This window comes from Scophthalmus maximus, chromosome 7, assembly GCF_022379125.1.
Source record: "Scophthalmus maximus strain ysfricsl-2021 chromosome 7, ASM2237912v1, whole genome shotgun sequence".
NCBI lineage: Eukaryota > Metazoa > Chordata > Actinopteri > Pleuronectiformes > Scophthalmidae > Scophthalmus > Scophthalmus maximus.
This window is the reverse complement of record NC_061521.1, coordinates 209464-235275: the sequence shown is the minus strand read 5'-3', so window position 1 is coordinate 235275 and position 25812 is coordinate 209464. Positions and strand designations below refer to the sequence as shown.

Below are 25812 nucleotides of genomic sequence, written 5' to 3'. Positions count from 1 at the left end.
GACAACAGCTGATTCTCCGGTTCAGGGATCAGTGTACTGAGTCAAGCTTCACCGAACTTTGAATAAACATGTGTACAGCTCTTTGTGCAGCGGTATCAGAGCTCTGAGGACTGAGTCCTGCAGGTCTTCAGTCCACAGCCGGTCTTTACTCACCACTGCTCAATTACCGCAGGACACTTTTGCAATAACAGTACAGCGAAGCACTTGTTATTTGTGTGAACGTGAGCACAAGTACAGCATGAGGGGAGCAGTGCGGGGCAGGGTGGCAGACTGAGAGCTGCTTTGCTGAAGTAATGGGGCAAATCACACCAATAGAGTAACACCAGTAAAACAGGGTTATGGTTTGCCACTGTTGTACTTTAACATTCAAGTTCATTGTGTGAGCTAATAAATGAAATACAGCTGCTTCAGAAAGTATTCTGACACCTTCAAGTTTTACACTTTTTATTGTAGATTAAAATGGGTTTTTTTAGAAATTTTTGCAAATTTATTTATGAAAGGCAACCAAGATCTGTCTTTTACAAAAGGTAGTCAGGCCATAACTTCCCCAACTGAAAAGGGGAAGCTGCTAACGCGATGTTGCCCTTTGTTTATAATATAGGTTTAGGTTTTCACATTAGTATTTAAAAGAATAAAAAACTGATGGGAGGTGCCATAGAGTCATTGCTGAAGTTAAAGAAGCTGCAGCATGGGGATGGACAATTATGTCAGTTGTCAGATCAGTGACTAATGGTGCGTCCGCACCGGTCGCGACACAATTTTTCACCTAAACTTGCACGAGTAACTGAGTTTGGTTTTTGGAACTTTGTGCTCATTTGCATCATTTGCGCAAATAACGCGAATATGAGCCCATTCTTTCTTTTCACTTTCTCCAACAAACCTCAACTGTTGAATGTAAAAAAAGTCAGACAGGAATACCGATGGGAAAACCAGACAAAGAAGTTGTGCTAACTGGGGCTAAAGCTAGTCTAACTTCCTAACTCGCTTCCTACCAAGCCCTCTCCTTCTTCACCCGGTCACGAAACAGATAGCAACTTATGTCAAAAAGCTTGGGCTGCCCACACACAGCCACAATAGTTTTATCCTCCATTTCTGATACATCAACGGGATGTCTGACGACAGTGACATAGAGAGGATCTCAACGGTAATTGGCTATTGTGTCAACGCGTCACTTTCAATTCAGTTCAATTATTTCAATTTGCGTCTAGTCACGTGTTTGCACTGACATTGTATGTAATATTTGGGGGTGGGATGATTGCCCTGTGAACACGCTATTATTCACACGTGATGCACAGGTCTGCCCGGCACGCAACTAGCGAAAGTGTTGTCTATGTATTTGTGTGGATGAAGCCTAGTTCACTGTTTGATGTGTTGATTTTAGCATCTAATGCTGTGCTTGTATTGCTCTGGAGGACCACCATATTCTCCCACCATGCTTCAAAATGTGTTGAACAAAAAGTATTCTCATTCAAACTGTAGTATTTTATGGAAAGCTCTTTGAGTACAGAATTGTATGATAGAGGACAGACCCCATTTCTGCCTATACATTATTAAAGGCCACACTGTGAAAGCTGTACACTTGCTTAGGTTTTTAGCACTACCTTAAAAACAAGTCCAAAGATACAAGGCTCTGAATGGGCCCACGTGTTGTGCAGATTCTATTTTTTGTCCTTCTCTGCTCTTTTGTTGTCCCAGTGCGTGAGAAAACCTCAGGCCTTTTCGCTTACCTACTTACTCTCTGAGCACGAGAGACACGCAACCCGCCGACCCACCATGGCCTTCAGACAGCACGTTAATGAAGTGTGCTCATGGAGTCCAGATTGTTACCTGTTAAAGTACCACAAGTGAATTCTCCCCAGGAGAAAGGCATTGTAAAAGGCCTGGGGCATCCTTGACCAGTTTATTCTGGTGTCTTTGCTCAGCAGGTAACATGACTCAGAACAGGCCAGAAGCTCTAACAGAGAGTCATTCACAACTCCAGCTGCTTAAAAACAAATGTCCATTGTCCTCTCTGTCTACTGACTATCCTAGTCAAGAGAGAAAAAAACATCTTTGAATTATTGAAAGGAATCATAAAATTGTTAAATTAAAAATTAAATATATTAATTTAATTAATTTTAATTGCATAATCATGAGTTTTACCCTGTGCACTGGCTTAGCTTCGCAAGAAGTTCATTGTTTTCTCACAGCAAAAATGACACTATATTGTACTAATTTTGTAATATTTAACACAAAAAATGTAACGCAATTAATGCAGCTGCATTTTGTTTACTTCCTGTGGCGGCTGACCAATGTGACGACGTGGCTAAAGATGGATATGGACATTGAAGGAGTTTAGTGCCTTGGGCACACGGTTTTCAAAGTTGTAAGATCGCTGTACCACTCATACTACACGATGTGGTGTCTCGTAATCACGAGGCTTTCAGTCGTTGTGCTGTTCACACTACGTGACTCATCTGCAACGGGGGTTCACACACTACACGATCCTTCACCAGGAGAAATGTCTCCAAAGCACTTTTTGTTACGAAAACATACGCGAGAAGATATGAAAAAAATATGCAATACATGCACGAAACAGGAATTGCTTGTCACTTTCACGATGGATGTCAAAAAGAAACTGTTCAATATATTGCAGAATACTCATGTTGACAGGTCAGAAACAGGAAGTATTGATTGACAGTACTAATATGACTATATATAGGTCCAAGAGTTTGGTGTTCACTGAACCCTGTCAAAATTGTCAAATATATACTCCACATACACTGAAGAGTGCAATTGTACTCTGTGACTTTTACGTTTTGCCACACATGCAGTGTAAACCTAGACCCTAGAGTGAGTACAAAATGTACTCTAAGTCAGTCCTTTTTTAGCATTTTCCAGAGCTGATTATTCAACACTTATAAAGTGAAAATGTTAACGGATAGTTTGTGACACTGTTACAGCACTTTCAAATATCTGCCATGTAACACACAACAATCAAGTCCAGACTAGCACAGAAATGAACAGTACAAAATTTAAAAAGATAAATTTAAATACGTTTACCATAAGCTGTAGCAACCTGAACCAACACAAAAATAAATTTTTCAGAAGTGAGCAACGTACACATAAAAGTTCTGCCAGAATCCCTGTGAATCCCCATGTGAATTCTGTACACTTCACATGAAAGCAAAAATACTTAAGTAAACGGTCCAAAAATTCAATAAAGTGGTTTACCATACAAAAGTACCTCAAAGTGATTAAGCTAATGTGCAAAATAAATTGTAAAAAAACACTTCAGGATGATTAAAGTGTACAAAGCAGCCTGTTGCTTTATGTTACTTAAAGGCGGGAAGCTGAACACGAAGTTGAAAATGACTACTTGCAAACAATAAACTATTACTTGAAGAAAATCAACCTAGCGTAAATTTATAAATTGACTGTACTATAAAATTTCTTAACATTTAAGTAACATGTTTCTCATACACACATGTACAGGAACCACATACTGATCATCTCTGTCAAATCCATAAGTTGTCTGTAGATCAAAAAACATCTTAAAGAAGTGCAAATCATCCACTTTCAGCATGGAAACATTTTCTATTTTCCCTGTATCACATGAAAGGAATGAAAACTAAGACTATTTACTGCGCCAACACACACCGGTGTGCAGTATCACTCCGCAAATCAGCTGTTCGCAGAAATACCTTGCTGAAGTACGCTTGAAAAAAAAGTGCAAACTTAAACCGCTGTCTGGCGGAAAACTGAAGCAGTGAAAAAATACGTCCTTTGGGGTACAATTAAACAGATTATTATTTTTTTTTTTAAGTAAGCATTTAAAAATGTGGCGATAAATACGTTTTACGCTGGTCCCCTCTGCAACAGTAGAGCTCAGACTTCCGCTACTTCCATTTGCCTTCCAAACTCCATTAAGTGACATCGCTGATCACCATCTCCATAAGGTAACATAATAACTATGCATAGCAAGTAACTCCTATAATCCAACTTCAAAATCACTGAACAACCCCTTTTAGGCGGGTGGAGGAACAGGACCAAAATGCAGAGTGCGACTGAATTTAGTTAAACAAAAAGACAGGCTTAGAGTCAAAGACAGGCAGGCAATGGAACAGCTGGGTATCCAACTCAAAAACCCAACGTAGGAAAAACAAGGGACCAAGTACAAACAAAACCTCAGGGATCTAAGCACTGCACTGAACTGAAAAGTGACTGGAACAGAACAGGCTGGAAACAGGAACAGACCAGTTTGGCAGGTCCTCTTCTATATACAGCCAGGGGTTGATCACAATGAGTGCCACCTGTGGTTGCTGTTTTTCAACACTGGTAGATTTGATTGCAGCTAGAATTAAGTAAAAGAGAGAGAGAGATAGACGAGAGTGGCAAGACTTCACGTCCTCCCCAAACAATATTCCCACTCTTCTCATGTAACTCTTGATTCTTCATCACCAATGAAGACTACTCCAAAATACAACCAATCCCAAACTAAGCTGCGTTCAGGGGGGAAATTATGTGTTCAATTATGTTCAATTGTTGATCTGTTGTACCAAATTACCAAGTTTTTGAAACTCTGTAGTAATTAAGCATTTCAAGTAGTACCATAAAGGTACTACATTTTAATACCCTTTCCTCAAGCCAGGAGAGAAAAACCTATGGAAAGTGGTGAAGTTTTTTTAGATCAGGGAAAATTATCAGTATTTATTTAGTTTCAGCTAAATTGAATGGAATTTCAAAGCAGTTTATTTAGCTGTTATAATTATTTAATAATTTAATTTCTTTGGTGTCTTCAACACTCAAACAGTATGGAATCTGAAAGGCAAGATACATCATTAGTTACCGATTTCTTAACTGTGGAAAACTTCTCAATCATTTTGTAGACCTTCCATCATTCACTGATTAGCAGCTGTTTTTCTTGCCAAGTCAGAGCTCATTCGAGGTTCATTATGTGATACTACACATGAAAAGTAACAAGCTGCCAAAGCTGCAGAGGTTGACTTGGTTAAGGAAACTGTTTCCTTAAGACTCTTATGGTTCTTCCACAGAAAATTCCTGTTAGGTTTTTATGTATCTTAACTTTTGTAGGTTTAATTTTATTTAGTTTAGTTGTACTTTTCACATAGAATTCATATGCTATGATAAAATACACTTCATACTTTTTATTAAATTCCTTCAAAGTCACTACATATATTATTCTGGAGTCTGGACAGAAGTAGTTCTAATAGTCCAACATTTTTTTGGACTAATTTCAGCATTAAAATCTAAGTTGTAGAACTTTACAAAATCGAAATCGTTAAATGGTTTTGACAGGAGTTGATGCAATTGCTCTCTTTTTCTTTTCAAAGGTAGAGTTTTCATTTGTTAACTTTAGTGTTTTTGAACATCATGAATGTGACTCCTGTTAAAACTTCTTCAGCAGTACACCTAGCTTGTTAGTGGACGACCATTAACAGTATGAATGATGTGTGATAGGGTGAAAATGAGTACTGTAAACCACTTTGGGTGGTCAATAAGAGTAGAAAAGTGCTATATAAATACAGTCCATTTACCATTTACCTTTATTGAGTGTCCTGACAAGACACATATTTGCCCTCCAGTATTCTGGGAGAGTCCGGTTGGTTTTTTGAAATTTTCTGTGTCCATTCTGTGAAATTTAATTTTACTGCAGTCTTTTTACATTTACTGTCCATTTTTATATTTTTGCTTTCAATTTTATGTCAGAGTGCAAAGTAAACTCTGTCACAATGTTATTTGAGAGAGGTCAGTGGATTCGGAGGACACTCATCATGGCATCATGGTAAATGTTTTATTTGGATATAAAGTCATTTGTTATCTGTCATTTTGACAAAATGCACACACATGAATGTAAAGTACATACATGTCGAGTTGTTCTCAAATAAAAGCTCAGCTGTGTCAGTGTTCATTAAGGCCTACTCTCCCAAAGTGGAGACAGATGTGAGGATTAAATGGGGCATAACATGTCTAATGCTGTGAAGCATCATACTAACAGATAATACTTGAGTGTCATTTTTGATTTATATGCCATGTTCAAACACCTTCCTTATTGGTGCACTGAGGTGTCCATTTAGTGTTATTATATCTTATATTGTTCATATACCTCTTCTTATCCATATTCCATGTTGATATTTGTTAAAAGTTCATTCTGGACCACCAGTTATGAGATTTCAAACTTATTTTGTAGTTAAAAAAAAATTCTTAAGGGCTTGAGGGCTTCAGTCAAAAATACATAAATCAGCCATAGCTTTGAAACTATGGAGCTAAATCAGGGCCATATGTTTTGTTAATGCGAAAAAAATATTTTCAACTGAAAGTTCACGTTTTGATCTTGAACTTTGAAAAATAAAACAGTGTGTTCAAAATAAAAATAAGTGTAGGAAAAGTTTCTTCAAATCAAATTTTTTTTTGGATTCAACTTTGGAATTCTTTTGAAAGAATTGTTTCTTTAAATTTTTCACCTTCAAAAATATTTTGATATTTGTGGTCTTATTTTTTTCAATTGCAAATTTTATGTTTTCAGATTCAAATAACATTTTTTTCAGTATCGAATCAAATTTTCACATTTCACCCTTTTGAAATTGTACCAAGTCTTAAACAGCTTACTAAGTGCAACATTGTCACTGGCGTCAGTTTTTTAAATGACAATCACGTAAAATGGTGTGTATAAATGGTCCGGCTTTACTTCTTGTAGTACCTGAAGGCAACGTGATCGAGGAACGTCCCCAGCCTTTTTGTTATGCTCTCATTACCCCCTTTAGTTGACACCACGCCAACGCGCTACATTTGTGCCAAAAGTCTGAACCGAAAAAAAGATCTGAAAGTGAAAATAAGGGGGAAATGTGAAAATTTTATTCGACACTGAAAAAAAGGGATTTGAATCTGAAAACATAAAATTTCCAATTGAAAAAAATAAGACCACAAATATCAAAATATTTTTTTAATTGAAAAATTTAAATAAACAATTATTTCAAAAGAATTCTAGAGTTGAATAAAAAAAAATTAGATTTGAAGAAACTTTTCCTACACTTATTTTTATTTTGAACTCACTGTTTTATTTTTCAAAGTTCAAGATCAAAACGTGAACTTTCAGTTGAAAATATTTTTTTTGCATTAACAAAACATACGGCCCTGACTTAGCTCCATATTAAACTAGGTAACTATTGTCATGTTTAATGGCTTGTCATCATTATTTGAAACGCCTCAAAACCCCAGTTTCGGATGGGCTGTACTTTGTTTGCCAAGTCATTAATCATTGATTGTATTTTTCTGGTCTCCATGCAAATTAGGATCCTTTTTTCTGTTCAGAACCTCTTGAGATCCTCAAGACTCCTTCAGAGAGTCATCTTCTGCTTAGTCTAACCATTTATCAGAAAAGATCTACGACCAAATCAGTGTGTCAATTTGGGTGGCTGTGGACCAGAAGTAAGCAATAGTTGTCCACTAACCGGAAGGTCGGCAGTTCGAGCCCTGCTTCCCCCAGTCCGAATGCTAACACGTCTTTGGGCTTGACCCTAAATTGCCTCTGAAGCAATGTGACTTGTACAGTGCAGCACTTTGAGTGGTCAATAAGACTAGACTGTTCTGTGGCAAGATGATGAAAGTCAATGTCGGTGGCGGCCTTATACATCTGGGAGCCCGTTTCAATGATTAATATGGGGCCCTGCCCACACAAAGCAAACATAAAAGAGCAGAAAAAAAGCAAGGATGGCCCCCAAACCTGGGTCCTTGGTATAGGACTCCGACGCACTTACCACTAGGCCAAAACCACAGCGTGGCAGCGGTACCCGCCAGCATGTGACTTAACCTGTCAACGAGTGATGTTTACAAACTGCACTCCGTGAAAAAATTACAGCAGCCGACAGCTCGCACACAAGTTCCTCAGCATCCACATCGCAGAGTGTTTTTTCCATGTTTTCTACAGCTGTCTTTAAGTCTTAAAGCGGTGTTCATACTTCTCAGTGACAGCTCGCAAGCGCACAGAACACAGACAACAATATACATTAAATAGTGAGAACACCGCTGCTAGGCACTGGCAACATGGACAATGAAAAATGAGCTTGTCACTGGAAGGGTGTTGGTTCAGTCACCAGACCACCATGATAAGCCTTGGTGGGTAAGGTTTCGTAATTAGCAGGACCCACATTACAGACAAAAGGGGCAAGGAAGGTAGAGGAGATGAATTGAATAAATGATGAAGCAGGCTTACAGACCTACACTTATAGGCATGCAGGCAAACTGAAATCCAGAACTCAGAAAAACTCCAAAAATCAAAAGATCAAAGTTTGATGACGATGAGGAGCACAACTGAAACACCAGGGGAAAAATCATGACATTGGTGAGCAGGCCAAGCAGCTCCCTTGTGCCTGCTCAGTGGCCAGTAAGTCAGAGTGAATATTGGTCCTAGCCTCAATGTGAAATAATGTGATATTTTTCCTCTCCCTCATACTCGTACTCTGGGTTTGTTTTGTTCAAGCTAAACTCAGAACAACTGTGGATTTGCTCGAAACACGATACTCTAAATCCGCTTAAGCATTCTGCCATTAATCAGTGCATCTACACTACATCAGGGCTGTACGGGTCGGACAGATACAGCATTGATGAATACCACCTCTTCATTCTCATGTGTTGTAACATGTTTTCTTTTGTATCAACAGATTCACCAAACTGGCGCCCATGTTCCTTGATCCCAATTACAAACGATTCGCCAAGATTGATAATTACTCACCTCCATTTGGAGTAAAAGCACAAGGTATGATTACACGTTCTTATTTCTGCAGCAGAATGTAATACAGGTCAACTTGATGTAAGTGGCACTGCATTGCTTTCATTGCCTTCCAAATTGTTTCTTTGTGTTGTAGTCTGACTAAGTCTAAAGACAAACGCGTTTCTACCCTTTCTGATTGGCCATGCATCCTCCTGGCTCAATCCCAGTGCCTCCTTAATCTCTCTCCATGATTTTTCAGGCTTCGCACAATATACACTATTTCAGGCAAAGCAGTACTAGGTGGCCTCCCCATCTAGCTATTTGGAGAGTTCATTGTGCCAATGAGCTTTTCTGCAACCTGACGGGTAACCTAAAGTATTTATATTTCCCTTACGAGTGGATCTCTGTACACACTTCACTGAACAGACATTTAAGCTCATCTCTCAGGCATTTCACTTGACACTACATTATTGTTTTACATACCCTGAAGCACCCATCTCTGACCTTTTCAAAATAGCAGTACACTAATATGACATTTTACTTATCATATAAGTTTTCTAGAGCCCCGTGCTGCAATAATCTTCACCTTTAATGTAATTTGGAACAATTACATCTCAGAGATGGTTGAGTTGATAGAGTGTGATTTTGCTCTTTTACAAGCCTAGTTTGGAGTTTTCACCAATCACGGCCTAATGAGTCAAACCTGAGGACAACAAGGCGTCTCTGTCACGGTTGGCTCTCATGTGATATTTGAAATGCTGTTCCCTCCCCAGTGAAGTGTCTCAAGGCTTCCACCGTGGCCACCTATCTTTAATGGTTGTATAACACTGTAACATGAAGAAGTGTCAGGCCACCCAGCTGTTGGCTCCTAGCCTCGCCTCGTTTATCACATTGCTCTACAGTAGTTGTGATGGAGATGAGGGCGTCATAGCTGATGTTATGGATTCTTTCTCTTACACCTTCACCTTACTTTTTGCTTTCTCTTTTTTTCTCTGTCCCTCTTTTTTGTTTGCAGAGAAAATCATAGACATTCTCCTATCATCTATTAAGAGCTATGGCCTTGGAGAAGAACTCGACAGGTAGGTCTGTGCTAGTTTTCCTGTCATGCTTTGATCCACACAGTTGATCAGCAGACAGAGTTGATAACATTTTAGAATACATACACCCTTTGGTGCTGATGTTTCCAGTTTCTTTTTACTGTTTGTAGTCCAACAATAACATTTAAGTCACCATAAATATCTTTGAAGAGTAGCTTTTCCCCAAAAACATTGTACTCTTAATGGATATATAAATATAAAATGGCAGCAAATCAAATTCAATACAGGGAACTTTCAGAAATACTCTTTAGAAAAGAACATATTTAATCTCAACTATCAATGCATAAAAAAAAGAAAATAAATTAGTTTTCAATTCCTCTATCTAATCTATTAAAATTATTTTACAAAACACCATATGCTTACATCTTTCATCTTTTATGTTTATGGAGAACCCAAACTAACCTCTGAGTCAAATATCAGTTTACCTCAACAAGTCCCTCCCTTTAATACAGTTCTTCAAATTTACAAGATGATTACATGTATGATTCACTTCAATTTACAAAGATGGCTTCAAATTAAGTTCTTCTGGAAATCAGAAGTGCTTTTCTTTTTAGCTTGTGACTCAGCACATTCATTCATTCAAGCAGTGTTTGGAGAGGCAGCATTCAGTTTCTATGCTCCACATATATGAAACAATATCCCAGAAAACAGCTACAACTCTCACTTCTTTTAAATTAAGACTGAAGACTTTTCTATTTGCCACTGCCTTTAATTAAATAAACTATCTATGCATTTCTTGTACTGCACTGTTACTTTTGTCACCTGTCTTGTTCTACTTTTCTTTTAATTATTGTATTTTAATGGGATTTTATGTGTTTCTTCCAGATGCTTTTCATGTTTTATATAAAGCACTTTGAATTGCCTTGTTGTTGAAATGTGCTATACAAATAAACCTGCCTTGTCTTGCCTTGCCTTGCCATTGTTTGTTACATGGTCATCACTAATCATATCTTGAATGGGCTCTTTGGACCTAATGGTTCAGTTTCATGTATATCTTTAAAACTGAGAAAGCCATGTTTTACCCTGCTTCATTGATGACAGGATCCCAGATCAGTTGCTGAATCAACTGTATTGTTGTTGAAGTTTTGTCTTTATATGGGCCTCATATGCAGGACTTACCTTAAGTATAAATACTCAATAAGCTAATAATGACAAATTATGGCATAAATAAGCCTTTAAAAGTGATAGATTTATTAAAAAACCCTAAGACTGGAGTGAGGAATGAATGAATATATACATTCATAATATTGTGCAGACGGACAAAGAAAAGCTACTTTAATGATCAGTGATACAGAGAATGTTGTCTTTCAAAGTAGCAAAATACACTAAATGTCTGATTAAGTGAGAAATAGAGCTGAATCTGGAAAGTCCTATAAGTGGTAAATTGAAAAAAAATATATATCATTGTATACCAGTCAGGTGAAGTCATTTAAAATAAAATGACCCAGCTGTGTCATAGGGTGTTTCCCTCAATAACAAGTGCGTTTCTACATAGAGCACAAGAGACATTAAACAGATAGTAAATTCTGAACAGTTACTAATTGAATAAAAACATTTACAGACTTCCTTTCTTTGTCCTGTCACCTGATTCATACACTTTGCCACTGAAAGAGAAAAAAGGGAATAATTCAGGGATTCATTTCTAAGAGTAATGTTGCACCACAACGTAATGGTGCATTTTGTCTTTCTTACAGTATGAGCTGTATGACGTGTGTCATCGTAGGCAATGGAGGAATCCTCACCAACAAGTCTCTGGGGACCAGGATTGATCAGTCTGATGTGGTGGTCAGGTACATGTTCCAGCACCAGCAGATAACATTGGCACATCTTTTTTTTTCTCTTTCATCCATCAGAGTCGGAGAGTTACCCTTGACTTCCTTGTAGTCATCGATCGCCTTGCAGTGGCGAGAATGGGTTTTTTAAAGCAATTTTCATATCGAACCATTTCTTCTGTATTTCAGTAACATTGTGACTCACAGGTCACACAGGGTTATCAGCACAGTTGATTACTTACTGTAATTCCACGGCTGGTGCTGCTAAAAAAGTAGACTTTCATTTGTTGATCTGTGAAAACAGGATTAAATTTCCAATCTCTAAAGTTCTTTTCACTCTTTGATGCCATTTTCATGACATGGGGCAGGAAGCGTAGCCTTATATGGTATTATCGGGGCGTTAATTATGATAATCTAATATCCTCGTGCATGTTTGTTCAATTAAGCACGGGTGGCATTCGTCAAGCTTGCGCAAGCGCTTGATGAATCCAATATGGCCTGTTGGGACAGTGGCTCAGGAGGTAAAGTCCGTCATCCGCTAACCCGAAGGTCGGCCGCCAAAGACACAACCTTAAATTGCCTCTGACGGCTCTTCCAGCCCTGTATGAATGTGTGAAGGGGTGAATGTGACTTTCTATAAGACTAGAAAAGCTCTATAGAAATTACCATGTTCATACGCACTCAAGTACAAATGTAAGAGAGGTGCGTGAGGCCCATTGTGTTGTATTTATTTTAAGTTGTACGAAACAAATATACACTTAGACAACCAAGTCATGTAATATACAGTAAGTATTAGGACTCTTAAGTTCTTGCAATCCCATCTGCAATTTAATTCAAACTTTTATATTTAGTCATTTGACAAATGTTGTAAAATGGTGGTATTTAACCTGTTTTGATTAAAATATATATATTATTTTACCCTGCTGTGAGTGATTAATTTAGAAGTGGTTTGTTACAGGTTAAATGAGGCACCAGTGAAAGGCTTTGAGAAAGATGTCGGCTCCAAGACCACCATGAGGATCACCTACCCTGAGGGGGCCATCCAGAAGACAGAGCGCTACGAGGCTCAGTCTCTGTTTGTCCTTTCTGCCTTTAAAGCTCTGGACTTCAAGTGGCTCCGACACATGGTCTTCGATCAGAGGCTGGTAAGGCAGCTGAGCAATGGTCCTTCTGCCACTACACGAGCAAATGCAACGGTGAAGATGGTATAATACTAATTATAATAACAATAATCTGGACTACAGAAAGAAATACAATAATTTATAGAACAATACTTTACAGAACAAACAAAAAAAACAATAATAGTACAACAGAGGATATACTGTATCAAGGAAATACTACTATGTGCTAATATTAATGCAAAACTCAGGTTTGAGAAGTGGTTTAAAAGATGTTTTTGATTAAGGCCACTCACTCTTTCTATCTCACATCATTCATACATCATTCCTCTTGGCACAGCCATCAGGGGAATTTTGGGTTAAGTGTCTTGCCAAAGAACATGTCAGCACGCGCATTAGAGAAGCCTGGGATCGACCTTCTAGGTAGTGGGGGACCCTCTCTACCTCCTGAGATGGACAGTGAGAATGTTTCCATCTGCCAGTTTTTAATGCTCATGATACCTCTGCCAAGGTCCAACAGTCTCCCAACCAAATTTGCACACACTCATAGATATCAGTCCCCTTTGTATGCCAGATTTTTTTGTACTTTTTTCCGGTGAAGACAAATACATCCGACTCCCTATGGATGATAATATTCCTTTATATTTGCCTTCTTTGTCCAGTTTTGCACCAAAATGGAATTAGTTCTTTCCTGGTTCATGTCCTATCCTTCCACCAGTTTTGTGGAAATCTGTACTTGTTTATGCATGACATGCCCAAAACACACCCATAACTTTTGACAAGACTATACAATCCAATTGAACCATGCACCTGGCAAGTAACCTTTTTTAGCTTTAGAGCATGTGCTCACATCTTCAAAATATCCTCTCCTCTTGTATCCATAGCTATCCAATCTCCAGCCACAGTGGGCTGAGTGGGGAGTGAGTGTTGACGCACATCAGAAACAAGAGAAAGTCATCATTCTGTTCATCACTGGGGGCAGAGCAAGAAGCCAGGGCTTCTTGTGGCTTGTCAGGAGAAGGTGGATATCACCAGGGTGGTCCCAGTCCTTGGTCATATTTCACCTCCACTGACAGATGGAAGCACAGACACTAGTCTGAACAGTCTGTTCACGGCAGCAGCTGAGTGCTGTTGTAAACAAGAAGCTGATCCTCTACTCTGCAATTGATTGCTTATAGCTCGGACACACTACACAATTTTTCAAAGTCACAAGATTTCCGTACCGTTCATTCTACACGACTCGCTGTCTTGTAATCGCAGGCTTTCAGTCGTTGTGCCGTTCATACTACGTGAATCTTTAACGACAGGGGGTCACACACTTCACGATCCTTCACCAGGACAAATCCTCAACCAGTTTCTCTGGTCTCCAAAGTATGTTTTGTCACGAAAACACATGTGAGAAGTAACACAGGATTTGCTCCCGCGGGTTTCGCAGCCCGTGTCGTCTTGCGTGTCATTGGCTGTAGTGCGTTGACGCCATTGACGTAGTAGTCGACGCACTCTGCCTGCTAGATATCTGGCAGACGTCTGCAAGGCAGCACCGAGTCACTTTGATCGTGTTGGTGGTAGTTCACACGATCCAGTGCCGATTTGCGAGCCCTGACTTAATGCTGATTTTCCTCCTATGTGTGTTTTTTGTCGGCGAGCTCCAGAATTTGTCGGCTAACCGAAAATCTGGATTAAAATGGTCTCAGCATTCGTTACAATGAATGAGGAACAGCAATGGTAAAAATTTAGAGCAGGGATTTCTTTTCTTAGACTGAAAACATACTCTTACTGACAGTAAGTGTTTACAATATTTGTAATTTAAGTCAGTAATGTTATGTTTTTTCTTATGAAAATGGAGTGGATTGCATCTCATGTCAAAAGACACGCAGATGAGTACAATGTACAAAACTACATTTTAAGCCATTTTAATGGCTGTTGCTGTACACATGGGTTATATTATGTTATTTTATGAGGCATGTAGGGACTGGTTCATGCACATACAGTTCAATATGCTGTACCAACTGTGCCATACTGTTCTTCAAACGCATGAGCGCTCTTGATGAACCTTTGACTTTTCATTTTCATATTCATTTTTCACTTATTCAAAGCACGACTGTTTAAAGAACAACACGAATGTGGCTGCAGGCTCTTAGGGCTCTATCTTTCAAAAGTTCCCAAGTGCAACCTTGTTGAATTTGTGAGTTTCAGACAGATGCAACTTTCCTATCCAGTGTCCAGGTTGTTATAATAGATAGATAGATAAATACATTATTCATCCCATGCTGGGAAAATGGCAAAAAATTTGCATGAAGCATTGACATGGCAAATGCACTTCAATTCATCGATTTCATTTGTATGGCGCCAAATCACAACATACATTATCTCAAGGCACTTTACATCTGAGCACCCATGGTGGTGTTGTTCTTAAAATAACAACCCTGTTGAACCTTGTATGTGGTGTAGCATTTTTTTTTAGATAGATAAGAAGATAATTTGGGCATGTCCTAAATCCACACACCCATAATATACTGCACACTCTGACCTGTTTGTAAAATTCTAAGTGAAAACAGTAAAGAATTTCATACAGTAGGTTTAGGTTGTGAGAAGTCACAGGTTATACTTATTGTATAAATTTGAGAATTGCTGGTTATTTGATCACATCTGTGTTTCCCTCATCGTGGTGTCCCCCCAGTGCTGCCAGCAGGGGTAAGGTATTGGGTTTCCACCTCCAATAGAAGAGCAAAATGGTTCCAGTCAGGCTGGATTACCAACTGATCCATCAGTGAGCCGCTTATAGTCTACAGGGTACCAGTGCTATGAGCTAATAGCTCAGATCATTGCTGTTCGGCTTCTCCCTGCCCCTCACTCCAACATACCAAAGCAAACCCATAGGCAGGTATCCAAGTAACTGTTCAATGAGAGCCAGCAGGACAGGGCAGGCGGCTGGCAATTAGTGTAATGGCCCAAGGTATAGTGATACATGGGCTTTGTTTGCTCCTCTTGTTTTTCATCAGTGCTTTAATGGCCTCTGGTCAGGGCATTGTTTTCACTTGCTGCTTCAGCAACATCATTTTTTCCACTCCTGTCCACTTTTCACCCTATCCTAACATGTGGTAATAACAAGACTTTCATCAATATTTACATTGTCAATATTTATAGGTAAATATCCGGCATCAACATTTGTCATAACTGATAAACAGTAGCTTCAGAAGGTATTCAGACCCCTTCACTTTTTGCAAACTTTATTTTGTTTAAAACTACAATTTTTGCACCAAGAGGTGACACAACGGTCAGGGCTTCAGGAGTCCTTTGCTGAGATCGGACAACCTTCAGGATGGACCGCCATCATAGTGGAAATGCATAGTTGCAGAAAATACAACAAACATGAAACAGCAATGGTGAAAAGTGATTTATTTTCTTATTATTTTTATGACAAGGTGGAAAGTTTACTGACAGTAAGTGTTACTATGACTTGAAAAACTCAATGAGAAAGCGAGTGTGAAGGCTGGAAACACTGTATTGTGGACAGATGAAAACATAGCAAAAGATGCGATGTGATGCATTTCAAAACTGAAAGGTATTAATTTGGACGTAGCCTCAGAATTGAGAGAGGGATGAATGCAGCCAACAAGTCTGTGATTGTCGCTGAGAGGTTCAGCCAAAGCCCAGACCTAAACCCTATAGAACATCTGTGGAGTAACCTGAGGATGGCACTTCACAGATGAAGGAGCTTGTGAGAAAAACTTAACCAAGAAGACTTGAAGCTGTAATTGATGCCAAAGTGGTTTCTACAATGTATTGAATTAAGCACTGAATGGATCTGAATATTCTTGTAAATGAGTGATCCAGTTTAATACATTTGCAAACATTTCTAAAAATGTTTTCTTTTTCATGGTCAACGGTGAAATTTGACACATCCGCTGATCATCACAGGTTGTTCATGAAAGCCTGCTACTCTTTAGTTCCAGCAGATAACCAATCTTCTGTGTGTGTGTGTGTGTGTGTGTGTGTGTGTGTGTGTGTGTGTGTGTGTGTGTGTGTGTGTGTGTCTGTGTGTGCGCGCGTGTGTGTGTGCACAAGATTGTTCACCACTGTTGCATTGTTTTTTTTTAATTATTCAGCTATTATTTCATAAATATTTATCTTATTCATTTGGCAAATTTTATTTTTTGTACTATTTTCAGTGTAAATTTTGTCATATGAATGGGTTCTTTTATATGTTTTCGATTGTGTGAATGTTAGTTTCATTTCTTCACTCTCTGTCTCTCAGCACAGCACTGATGGCTTCTGGAAGTCGGTGGCCAGACACGTGCCCAGGGAACCCAGCGACATGCGCATCCTGAACCCCTACTTCATCCAGGAGGCCTCCTTCAAGCTGATTGGCTTACCTTACAACAATGGACAGATGGGACGAGGGGTAAGAGTCGGTTTCTGTAGCTGGAGGTAGAGGAGCTGTTGAGTTAACGTCAGGACTGGATCTCTAGGAGCTGACTCTCCTGTCTGTCCATTCGCATTATGAAGGCTTCTGTGAACACACAGCAGAAGCTGCAGGGAGCTGAGCACACACACACAGCCTGAAAACAAATAGCGTCACCATTATGCTGCCACAACCATGCCTCAGAGTTCACATCTGTAAGATATCCACACAATAACCGTAGAGTGTGTAAGAGGTTCACATGTTCACTACATAGTGTATGGGATACAGGTCATGGCTGGGTTACCTGTTTCATACAATTCTTTAATTTACACTGTCTTTCAGAATATTCCAACCCTGGGGGCGGTTGCCATAACGATGGCCCTTCATAACTGTGATGAAGTAGCTGTGGCTGGATTTGGTTACAACATGAGCACTCCCCATGCCCCTTTGCACTACTATGAGAAGATCAGGATGTCCGCTATCAAAGAGGTAATTAAAGACCCGCTTAATTAAAGGGATAGTTGAGATTAATAAGTGGCAGAGCAGTGAAACTGTGGGCTGGGGATTAGCAGCAGGATTACAACCTGGCTTGTAATCAACAGAGCTACGTCCACACCGTGTTCAGGACATAGTTGGTCATCAACAGAAGTGAGATACATACATTACTATCACATCAGAAGCAGTTTGTAACTTAGTGTGTTATCAGCAGAGCTAAGCTACTCTACATAATAGGAGCCACCAGACTGTACTTTATACTTAGTGTGGATCATATTCTTAGTGGCTTATGTTCACATGTTGGTCTCTGGATGTAGACTGTGGGTATGAACCGTCTCTCTGCTGCATTTCCGTGCGGCATTCAACCCCCCTTCTGCTACCTGTGTGTTCAAATCCCTTTTGCTTTGAAACAACCACAAGCTCTGAGCTGCAACCTGCACATTGTGAGGAACATTTAGGTCATGCAGTAAAGCTTTGGTGACAGTAATGGCCTCCCCATGTGCAATTGTTCCTAAACAAGCCACTGTCGCTGCAGATGATTGTGATTGGTTTAAAGAAATACACACAAGCCAGATAGTTTTTTTTAAATAAACCAATTAGAGAGCCATCTACCGTTCTCTTTAAAAGCCAGGTGAGCCTGCACTGTGACCTGGGAGTGTTTGAACCAGAGCAGTAGCTGATCTACTGTGCACAGTCAATTGGATTGGTGGTTTTCAAAGTCTGGAAACTTTCAGGAAAGTTCCTTCTGAATCTAAAAATATGTATCATGTCTGTGTGTACATATCTGAGCATGACTACACTTCATAAAGGAAAGAGTTTGACACATCTGATGGAACACGGGTCCATCTCACAGTTTTAAAACCTCTGCTCTAGAGGAGACAGACTGACCAGACAACATCACCGTCTGTAGCGCCGTTTGTTTCAGGGAAAAATTATGTCTGTGATACTGCACCATGTACTTTCAGTTTGATGAAAATACAAATACTGATAGTTTTTAAGTGAATGTAAAAGATTAATGTGGAAGAAATGTGTCCCATGCTGACTACAGCAAACCTCCCATCCTGTGTGTGTCTGTCCCCTCGGTAGTCGTGGACTCACAACATTTCTAAAGAGAAGGAGTTCCTGGTGAAGCTGGTGAAGGCCGGCGTCATCCAGGACTGGACCAAGGGGATCTGTGGTGCAGGATGCTGATGGTCTGCACTCCCCCACCCCACCTGCTCCAGCACCTGAAGAGGGAAACCTGGCTCTGTCTGCCATGTTCCCAGCAGAGCGCAGCAGCTCTGTCTCTGCAGAGAGAGCGTGTGCATGTGTGTGTGGCCTCCTGACCAGGACACACTGCCCCAGTGTTGCACTTTGACGTACAGTATTGCAAATTGGCCGCTGCATAGTATCACAGTATTTAGCTCGTCCTGGTTGCAGGGTAGTGTAAATATAAAAAAAATTGGTGTCCTCTGTGAGGGTTTGTCATTGGTGTTGGGGATCGGACCAGTACCGGGACCAGAACTGCTGCAGGCTGGAGGGAGGAGGGAAGGGGGGAGGTGTTTAAACACAGAGCCTGTGCCAACAGAATACCTCTACAAGTGTCCTTCTGCTCACACAGCTGAATGTCATCTGCATCAAACTTGCCAGTTCATATCTTCCAATTTTTGAGTTGAACAGGGTGCACACCACAACCACATGGCAAACAATGTGAGAGCCTCCTCAGCAGCAGCATGGATATCACATTCAATCATTGCCGCTTATCACACATGCAGAGGAGTCACATATTTGTTCTTGTGAGGCAGCAAGAATGTGTCAAGGAGAAGATACATGTTACAGCATCTTCAGCATCTTTCACTCTGACACGTCAGATGATTGGAGTCATATCACCGTGTACTGGATCACATTTATCTCCTGTTCATTCACCTGACTGCAACTGTTCATAATTATGGATTTTTTTTGTCATCTGTAGCTGTTTTCATAGCAACAAGTGCTACAGCTCAAACCTGTGCAGTTCATTCACAGACAATTGCATCATGACCAAAATACACATATCAGTATGTTCTACACAGTAGACCTCATGGATACATTCATATTGTGTACGGTATGTATGTTTTGGTGAATGTAAACATAACTTTTGTTTGTTTATTAGAAGGACTCCACAGGAGCCTTGTGGCTGGCTAACAGCATGACATGGATCAGTTAAACCACAGAACAGGGTCCAGGTCTGAGCTCAATCATACTCAATACAATCATTTGCTTGTTCAAAGGTATCTGAGGTGCACTGAATGCCTGAGTTGTGCCGTCTTTTCAGCTCACTGACCAGACTACGAGCAGGACACCTCTGTGCCATTATTTGTCTCAGTCGAAAACATAACTTTCCCCTCAGTCATACACATCAACCACCAGTCGTGGTCCATGTTACTGTCAGACATGACCCAAGCTCTTTGTTTCACTTCATGTACCAAGATCAACTGTGTGGTAAAGTCTGTATGTGTGTGTCTTTGTTGCATCACACACTCCGGCCTGCGCAGTCTGTGTTCACCTCACTGGGTGTTCATGGACCGGATGCAGGCAGATGCTCAAGCCAAAGTAATCATATATTTATTCCAGGCTGTGCACAAGTACTCATTAAAAAAATGAAGATATAAGGATTAATGTGTCTGTGTTTTTTTTAACAGGTTGCATTGAAAAACAAGTGTAAAAAAATCATTCCCTTCAAGTATTCGAAAGGAAAAAAAAGAAGAAACACAGAAAGTAATTTAAAACTCGTGTTAAATTTACTTTGTTAATGATCTTTGTAATCACCAACAGACTAATGCTTCAAGACACATTCTCATGGAGCACAGCCCAGTTGAAGTCATTTTGTGTTTTGAATTATTGTTGTTGATGTTGAATTGTTGCCAAATTGGAGTCTCCCAGTTTTTTGCCCATGGCTTACTGTAATGGTGTATCTATAATATCTGTTGATTGTGATAATACAACACTCACAAGTCCACAGCGACATCACTCAAAATTGTGGCATTAGTTGTGATGAGCACACAAGATTATTTTTTTGTAAGAAATTACATTTTGGAGAAATATGATTCTTGAAGAATCTCTTCTGTGCTCAGCAAATGTATAATTATGCTCTGTTCAATAACAAACCATTACACACCCTCTCCTTTTCTCTGCACCACAACTCTACCTGATCTGCAAACCCGGTGAGATCATTTCTTACTGGCAGTTTCATATCAGCGTTATTGCTTGTCAGTTATCAGTTGTTATTATTATTATGATCCTTTTGGATATAAAATGTTCGTGTGAAATTTGGATGTAATTAGTGTATGAACTCTTTGAGTTATGTGAGCTCACAGTGACCTTTGCTTTTGACCACCACACCGAACAGATTTTGCACTTAGCCCTTTATCCAAGTGGATGTTAGTGCCAAATGTGGCAAGAGTAACATAGACCGACCCAGACGAAGAGACAAACTCACACTCAAAAGGTAGTGAGGGGCAGGACCAGATAACCACTGTTAAATAACCTTCATGAACAAGCCTTTAAAAAGCTGTCAGGTCTTCCAGGCTGAGAATGGAATTATTGAGAAGATGTAACTAAGATGTTCACCTGTAGGATTTTATAGATGCCGAGCCAAGCGAAAACCTATCCTCAACCAGAACTGCTTTATTGATATGACTTCAATAAGAAAATGTATTGTACACTTGTTAAACAAAACTCATAAATGCATGCTGTATAGGGATTAAAACAACTAAATTGTTGTTTCTCACCAAAATTAACCTGATCTGAAATTAATTCTGCCCGACTGGAGGTGAATGATTGCTAAAATAATCCTGAAAATGCTGCAGTGATTTCCAGCTTTGACGGTAATATTGACATCTGTGAGTTATAGCAGAGAAATGTTGGCAGCGGGGGAACATGGGTAAGGAAGTTCCCTCTGAACATTGAAAAACGACTGCAGCTCCCACGCCACTGTATTCATTTTCACTGTATATGTGTTGTAACTTGATGCAACATGCAGCTTTAATGACTCCCCTTGCTACGGGCGATTCTGTGTGTGTGCCTTCATTCAGTAGCTCAGCAGTGCTGAAAGAAAACTGATTTTTTCATTGATGTCAGTAAATGTGCACTAACAGGGATGGGGCTGTATGTTCCAATGGTCCACAAGGCTGTATGAGTAAAGATGAATCCAGATGAGAAAATGTCAAACAAAAGGGTTTTGTTTGACATTTTTATCATGATGCTTCACCTGCATCGTTGTTCTGAAGCATATGTGAAATTATCACAGTGAAATTGTCACACCTTTCATTGTTGATTATTTCCATAACTTCAAAACTCAACCCAAGTTTAACACATTGTCATCAACACCGAGTTTGACGGCTACAGGGTCACAAGACAGGGGTCACAGCAATTCTGCCTCGGGCAACTGTAGCCTTGTGCATATCCTCTCTGCAAGAAGATACGTTTCACCAGACTAATGTTTTAATCAAGAAGCATATATGGGTAACGATTCTTCTTGTACACAGCTCAGGAGGTGAACAGACATCTACGTTTGTGGTTGTAAACTGTAATTCCTAAGATTTCATTTTTAAAATAGCAATGGGTTGGGACGTTGTGAGACATTGAATCAAACAATGAGTAAAAAGAAACTCTCTGTGGGTTCTCAATGTTTTCTCAGATGTGCTTTATATCATTTCGATCGAACATCATGAACATTTCCTGTATAAGCTCAAGCATGATCAAAATGTGACAACAACACACAAACAGTGTTATTACAGCCTTCATCCTGGTTGTGTACTGTAGCACCGCAGCGAACAGGAAACATATTTAGAAAGTATGAGATCACATACAGCTTTGCTATGGACAGAAGAAACAGGTGGCCACTATTAAAAGAGGATCCTTGACCTGACATGTTCTCACGCTGTGTGTTTGAGGGGGTCACAGGGTGAGTGCACACAAACAGAAGCTCCTCACTACTATGTAGGTGGCCTTGGGATGACAGCATGTGCTTGGTGGGGACAGAGGCACAGCGTCCACATACCCGCTACCACAGCCAGCCTGGCTCCATTTACAGACAAGGTTTTCATCCTGTCCACTTCCTTTTCATGTGTGGCACCTGACCCCAAGCAATCGTCCGTGACCATCATTTTGTTTAATAAATCCTGGAGCTGAATGCGGGCTGGGCTTGCTCTGTTGCAGTGGGTGGCTCCACAGGCTCAGGTTGCATTGTCCTTTATTCTCACTTACGGTGCATCTGCACTGGGTATAGCCACAGCATAATCCCCTGTGAAAACCTCCACTCACCATGGTACATGGTCAACTGTCACAATATTCATCTCTACCAACTGGAATGCAACACGGTCACTCTGTAGTTTAGGGGAGTTGTGGTGCTGTTTCCCACTGTTGTTTCAATCAACACCTGTTTCTGAGTTTAAACCCATCAAATGTTCTTCCTGTCCCTCTGTGGGTTCACCTCACATCCCGTTATGTGTTGTTGACAGACTGATGACCTGCCTCCCCCTCTCAACCGGTGTGGATTGACAATCCCTGGTTGGTATGAGAATATTAATTATCCTAGATTACTTCCCAACATAATCAATACCAAGAATAGATGAGGGGGAAAATAAACATTTCAATGTACAGTATATGCAAACTCTAAAAGGAACCTGTAGGACTATGCAATAAAGAAAGTTTTCAAAACATTTCAGTTTTCTCCGCATTACTAATTTCCCTTTACACGATATAATGTGGCAAGATTTCCAAATAATCCCCAGTTTCATGAATAATTTCAAACACTTTACATCCTACCACTTCTGACACAAGCTATGTTCACAATAATGCTGTTTGTTTTAAAATGGCTGTCCATCCTGACTCAAATGCAGCCCAAGAGTTGTCTGTTTTCAGAGGGTTGAAAACTCCACACTGGAGTTGTGCGGACGCCAGGCTTGAACACTGCAAAAAGGTGAAGCATTTGAAAACTAAAATGTATTTGTGCGGATGTAGCCATGGGCACTTTGCTGGTTTCCAGCAGGAAGACTCAGCAGATAGAGCAGGACAAGCGGCCTCATCAAACCATTCAAAGCTATTGATTATGATAATGTTCAAATCTCACAATGCATCCCCTCAAAACATATTCATGCAGTTAAAAGGGGGGTTGCTAAGTGAAACTTCAAAGTATCAAAGTAGCTTTGTTTTTTAGACTTGTTCTGCGTGACTGAATTGTCCTATTTCGCCTGCCAGAGGGGAGGAGTTGGAAGTGGTGGTAGCCAGGGTGAGTTGGGTCATGGATGATGTTTGAGGCCCTGCCCCAACAATGGGCCTGGTAAATGTCCATGATTGTTGGAAGCTGGGTCCCAGTGATGTAGTGAGCCATCTTAATGAGTCTTTACAGAGCCCTCTGGTCCTTATTGGTGCAGCTGGGAAATCACACTGTGATGCAGTATGTGATGATACTTTCCAAAGTGCACCTGTAGACGTTCACCAGAAGGTTCTGTGGCAGACAGGCTCTCCTCAGCTTCCTCAGGAAAAAGAGGCGTCGTTACTGAGGATGGTGTATGTCTGCGAGGCCCAGAAGAGGTCTTCAGTAGAATTTAAAACTGGAGTCTCTCTCCACTGCCTCACGTCAATGAACACTGTATTGTGGTTGGTTCTTCTCACCTCCTTGTAGTCCACTATGATCTCCGTTGTCTTCTTGTTATTGAGGATAACATTATTAGTGGAACACCAGACACCAGGTTTTGCACCTCATCCCTGTATGCTGACACATTGTTGCTGGGGATCAGAGCACTGTCGTGTCGTCTGCAAACTTTATGATGGTGTTTGTTGCATGGGCAGGCAGACAGTCATGTGTGAAGATGGTGTACAGGATGGGGCTCAGGACACACCCCTGAGGGACACCAGTATTCAGGATGAGGGTGGAGGAAAGTGTGTTATGGTGAAAAATCATTATTAGTTTGTTTGAATTGATAAACCTTTCACCTGATTTCTTCCTCTAACTGTTATAATCGACGAGGGTAAATGTCTTGTCAAAAAGTACCCGTCACCTTCCTGGGGATACTTTACATTGATGGCCACAAATACCTCCATTAATAAAGCAGTCATGTTGCTATATGATTTCGTGGTCTGCTCTATATTTTGAGGACGCTCAGCTTCTTTACAGTCTGACACCCAGGTCAGGACATTTTCAGCACCACATCTTTTTGTCCATTCAGGGGTCTGAAGTAAGTTATTGCTTGAAACCATTTAGAAAAAGTCTCTTATTGCATCTGTTTTCTGCATTTCTATAACTTTGATAGACAAGAAACACAAGAAGAGATTTACTGCTAAATGTCTCTCTCTCTCTCTCTCGTTCTCTGATGCAGTTGAGAGGGGGCAGTTTGCAGATGTGAAAGCAGATGTTTTCTATATGTTTGAACTCCCAGTGCGAGTATAAATCACTCTGAAACACCACAGCCCCATACTCAAAGAAATATCAGCATCTCATAAAAAACTGGAATACATAGAGTGTGACTTAATGTTCGTGACAAATAAACCAATAGTACATGTTTGACAGGGAGGAAACCGTCAAGAGCAGGTCAAAACAAGGAGGCAAACTACAGTCAGAATCAGCTCCAGTTGGCAGAACTTCGCTCGCAGCTCAGTGTCGGAACCTGGAGAGAGATTTAGTCAACCTACTAACTGGTCACATCACATCACATCTCCTTCAATGTCTCATTACTTTTCACAGGGAAACTGGATGTATCTCTCAACTTCGCTCAACAATGGAGAAATTCTAGTTGTTTAGTTGACGGGTTTACACATATACATACACACATGGGGTGTGTATATGTACACAACCTGGTAAGGGTTGTCCACTTACCAGAAGGTTGTTGTTTCTATTCCCTTACTCATGTCCTAATGCCGAAGTGTCCTACAGCAAGACAATTAACCCTAATTTGCCCCTGACGGCTGTGCCGGCATGTGACAATGTAACAGAAAAAGCAGAGTATCTATATTATATAGCGCTTTACAGAACAGCTGCCATTCACACAAACATTCATACGGTGCTTCTATACCTAGCACTTTGTTTATCAGTCATGCATCTCATTGACACACGTATCGTATTCAAGGATACTTGTGAGATGGACGAGTCAGGAATCAAACCACTGACCCTCATGCTTAGCAGACAGCCCGCTTTAACACCTGAGTCACGGCTCAGTGGAACAAAAAGTGAGGACTGTGGAGCAAGTACGGCAGT

General features: G+C 40.2%; 1 protein-coding gene across 3 annotated transcripts in view; it reads left to right on the top strand.

Moving 5' to 3' along the window:
• LOC118318588 (CMP-N-acetylneuraminate-beta-1,4-galactoside alpha-2,3-sialyltransferase) overlaps positions 1-20230 on the top strand; it is a 41832-nt gene extending 21602 nt beyond the window's left edge. For all 3 annotated transcript variants that reach the window (XM_035648386.2, XM_035648385.2, XM_035648387.2), the window contains exons 5-11: positions 8661-8755; positions 9726-9789; positions 11502-11597; positions 12538-12724; positions 16956-17102; positions 17445-17591; positions 18684-20230. In XM_035648386.2, the coding sequence (XP_035504279.2) occupies positions 8661-8755; positions 9726-9789; positions 11502-11597; positions 12538-12724; positions 16956-17102; positions 17445-17591; positions 18684-18788 (841 nt within the window). In that variant the 3' untranslated portion in view covers positions 18789-20230. The remainder of the gene's footprint in view (positions 1-8660; positions 8756-9725; positions 9790-11501; positions 11598-12537; positions 12725-16955; positions 17103-17444; positions 17592-18683) is intronic.
• Positions 20231-25812: the final 5582 nt, after the last annotated feature.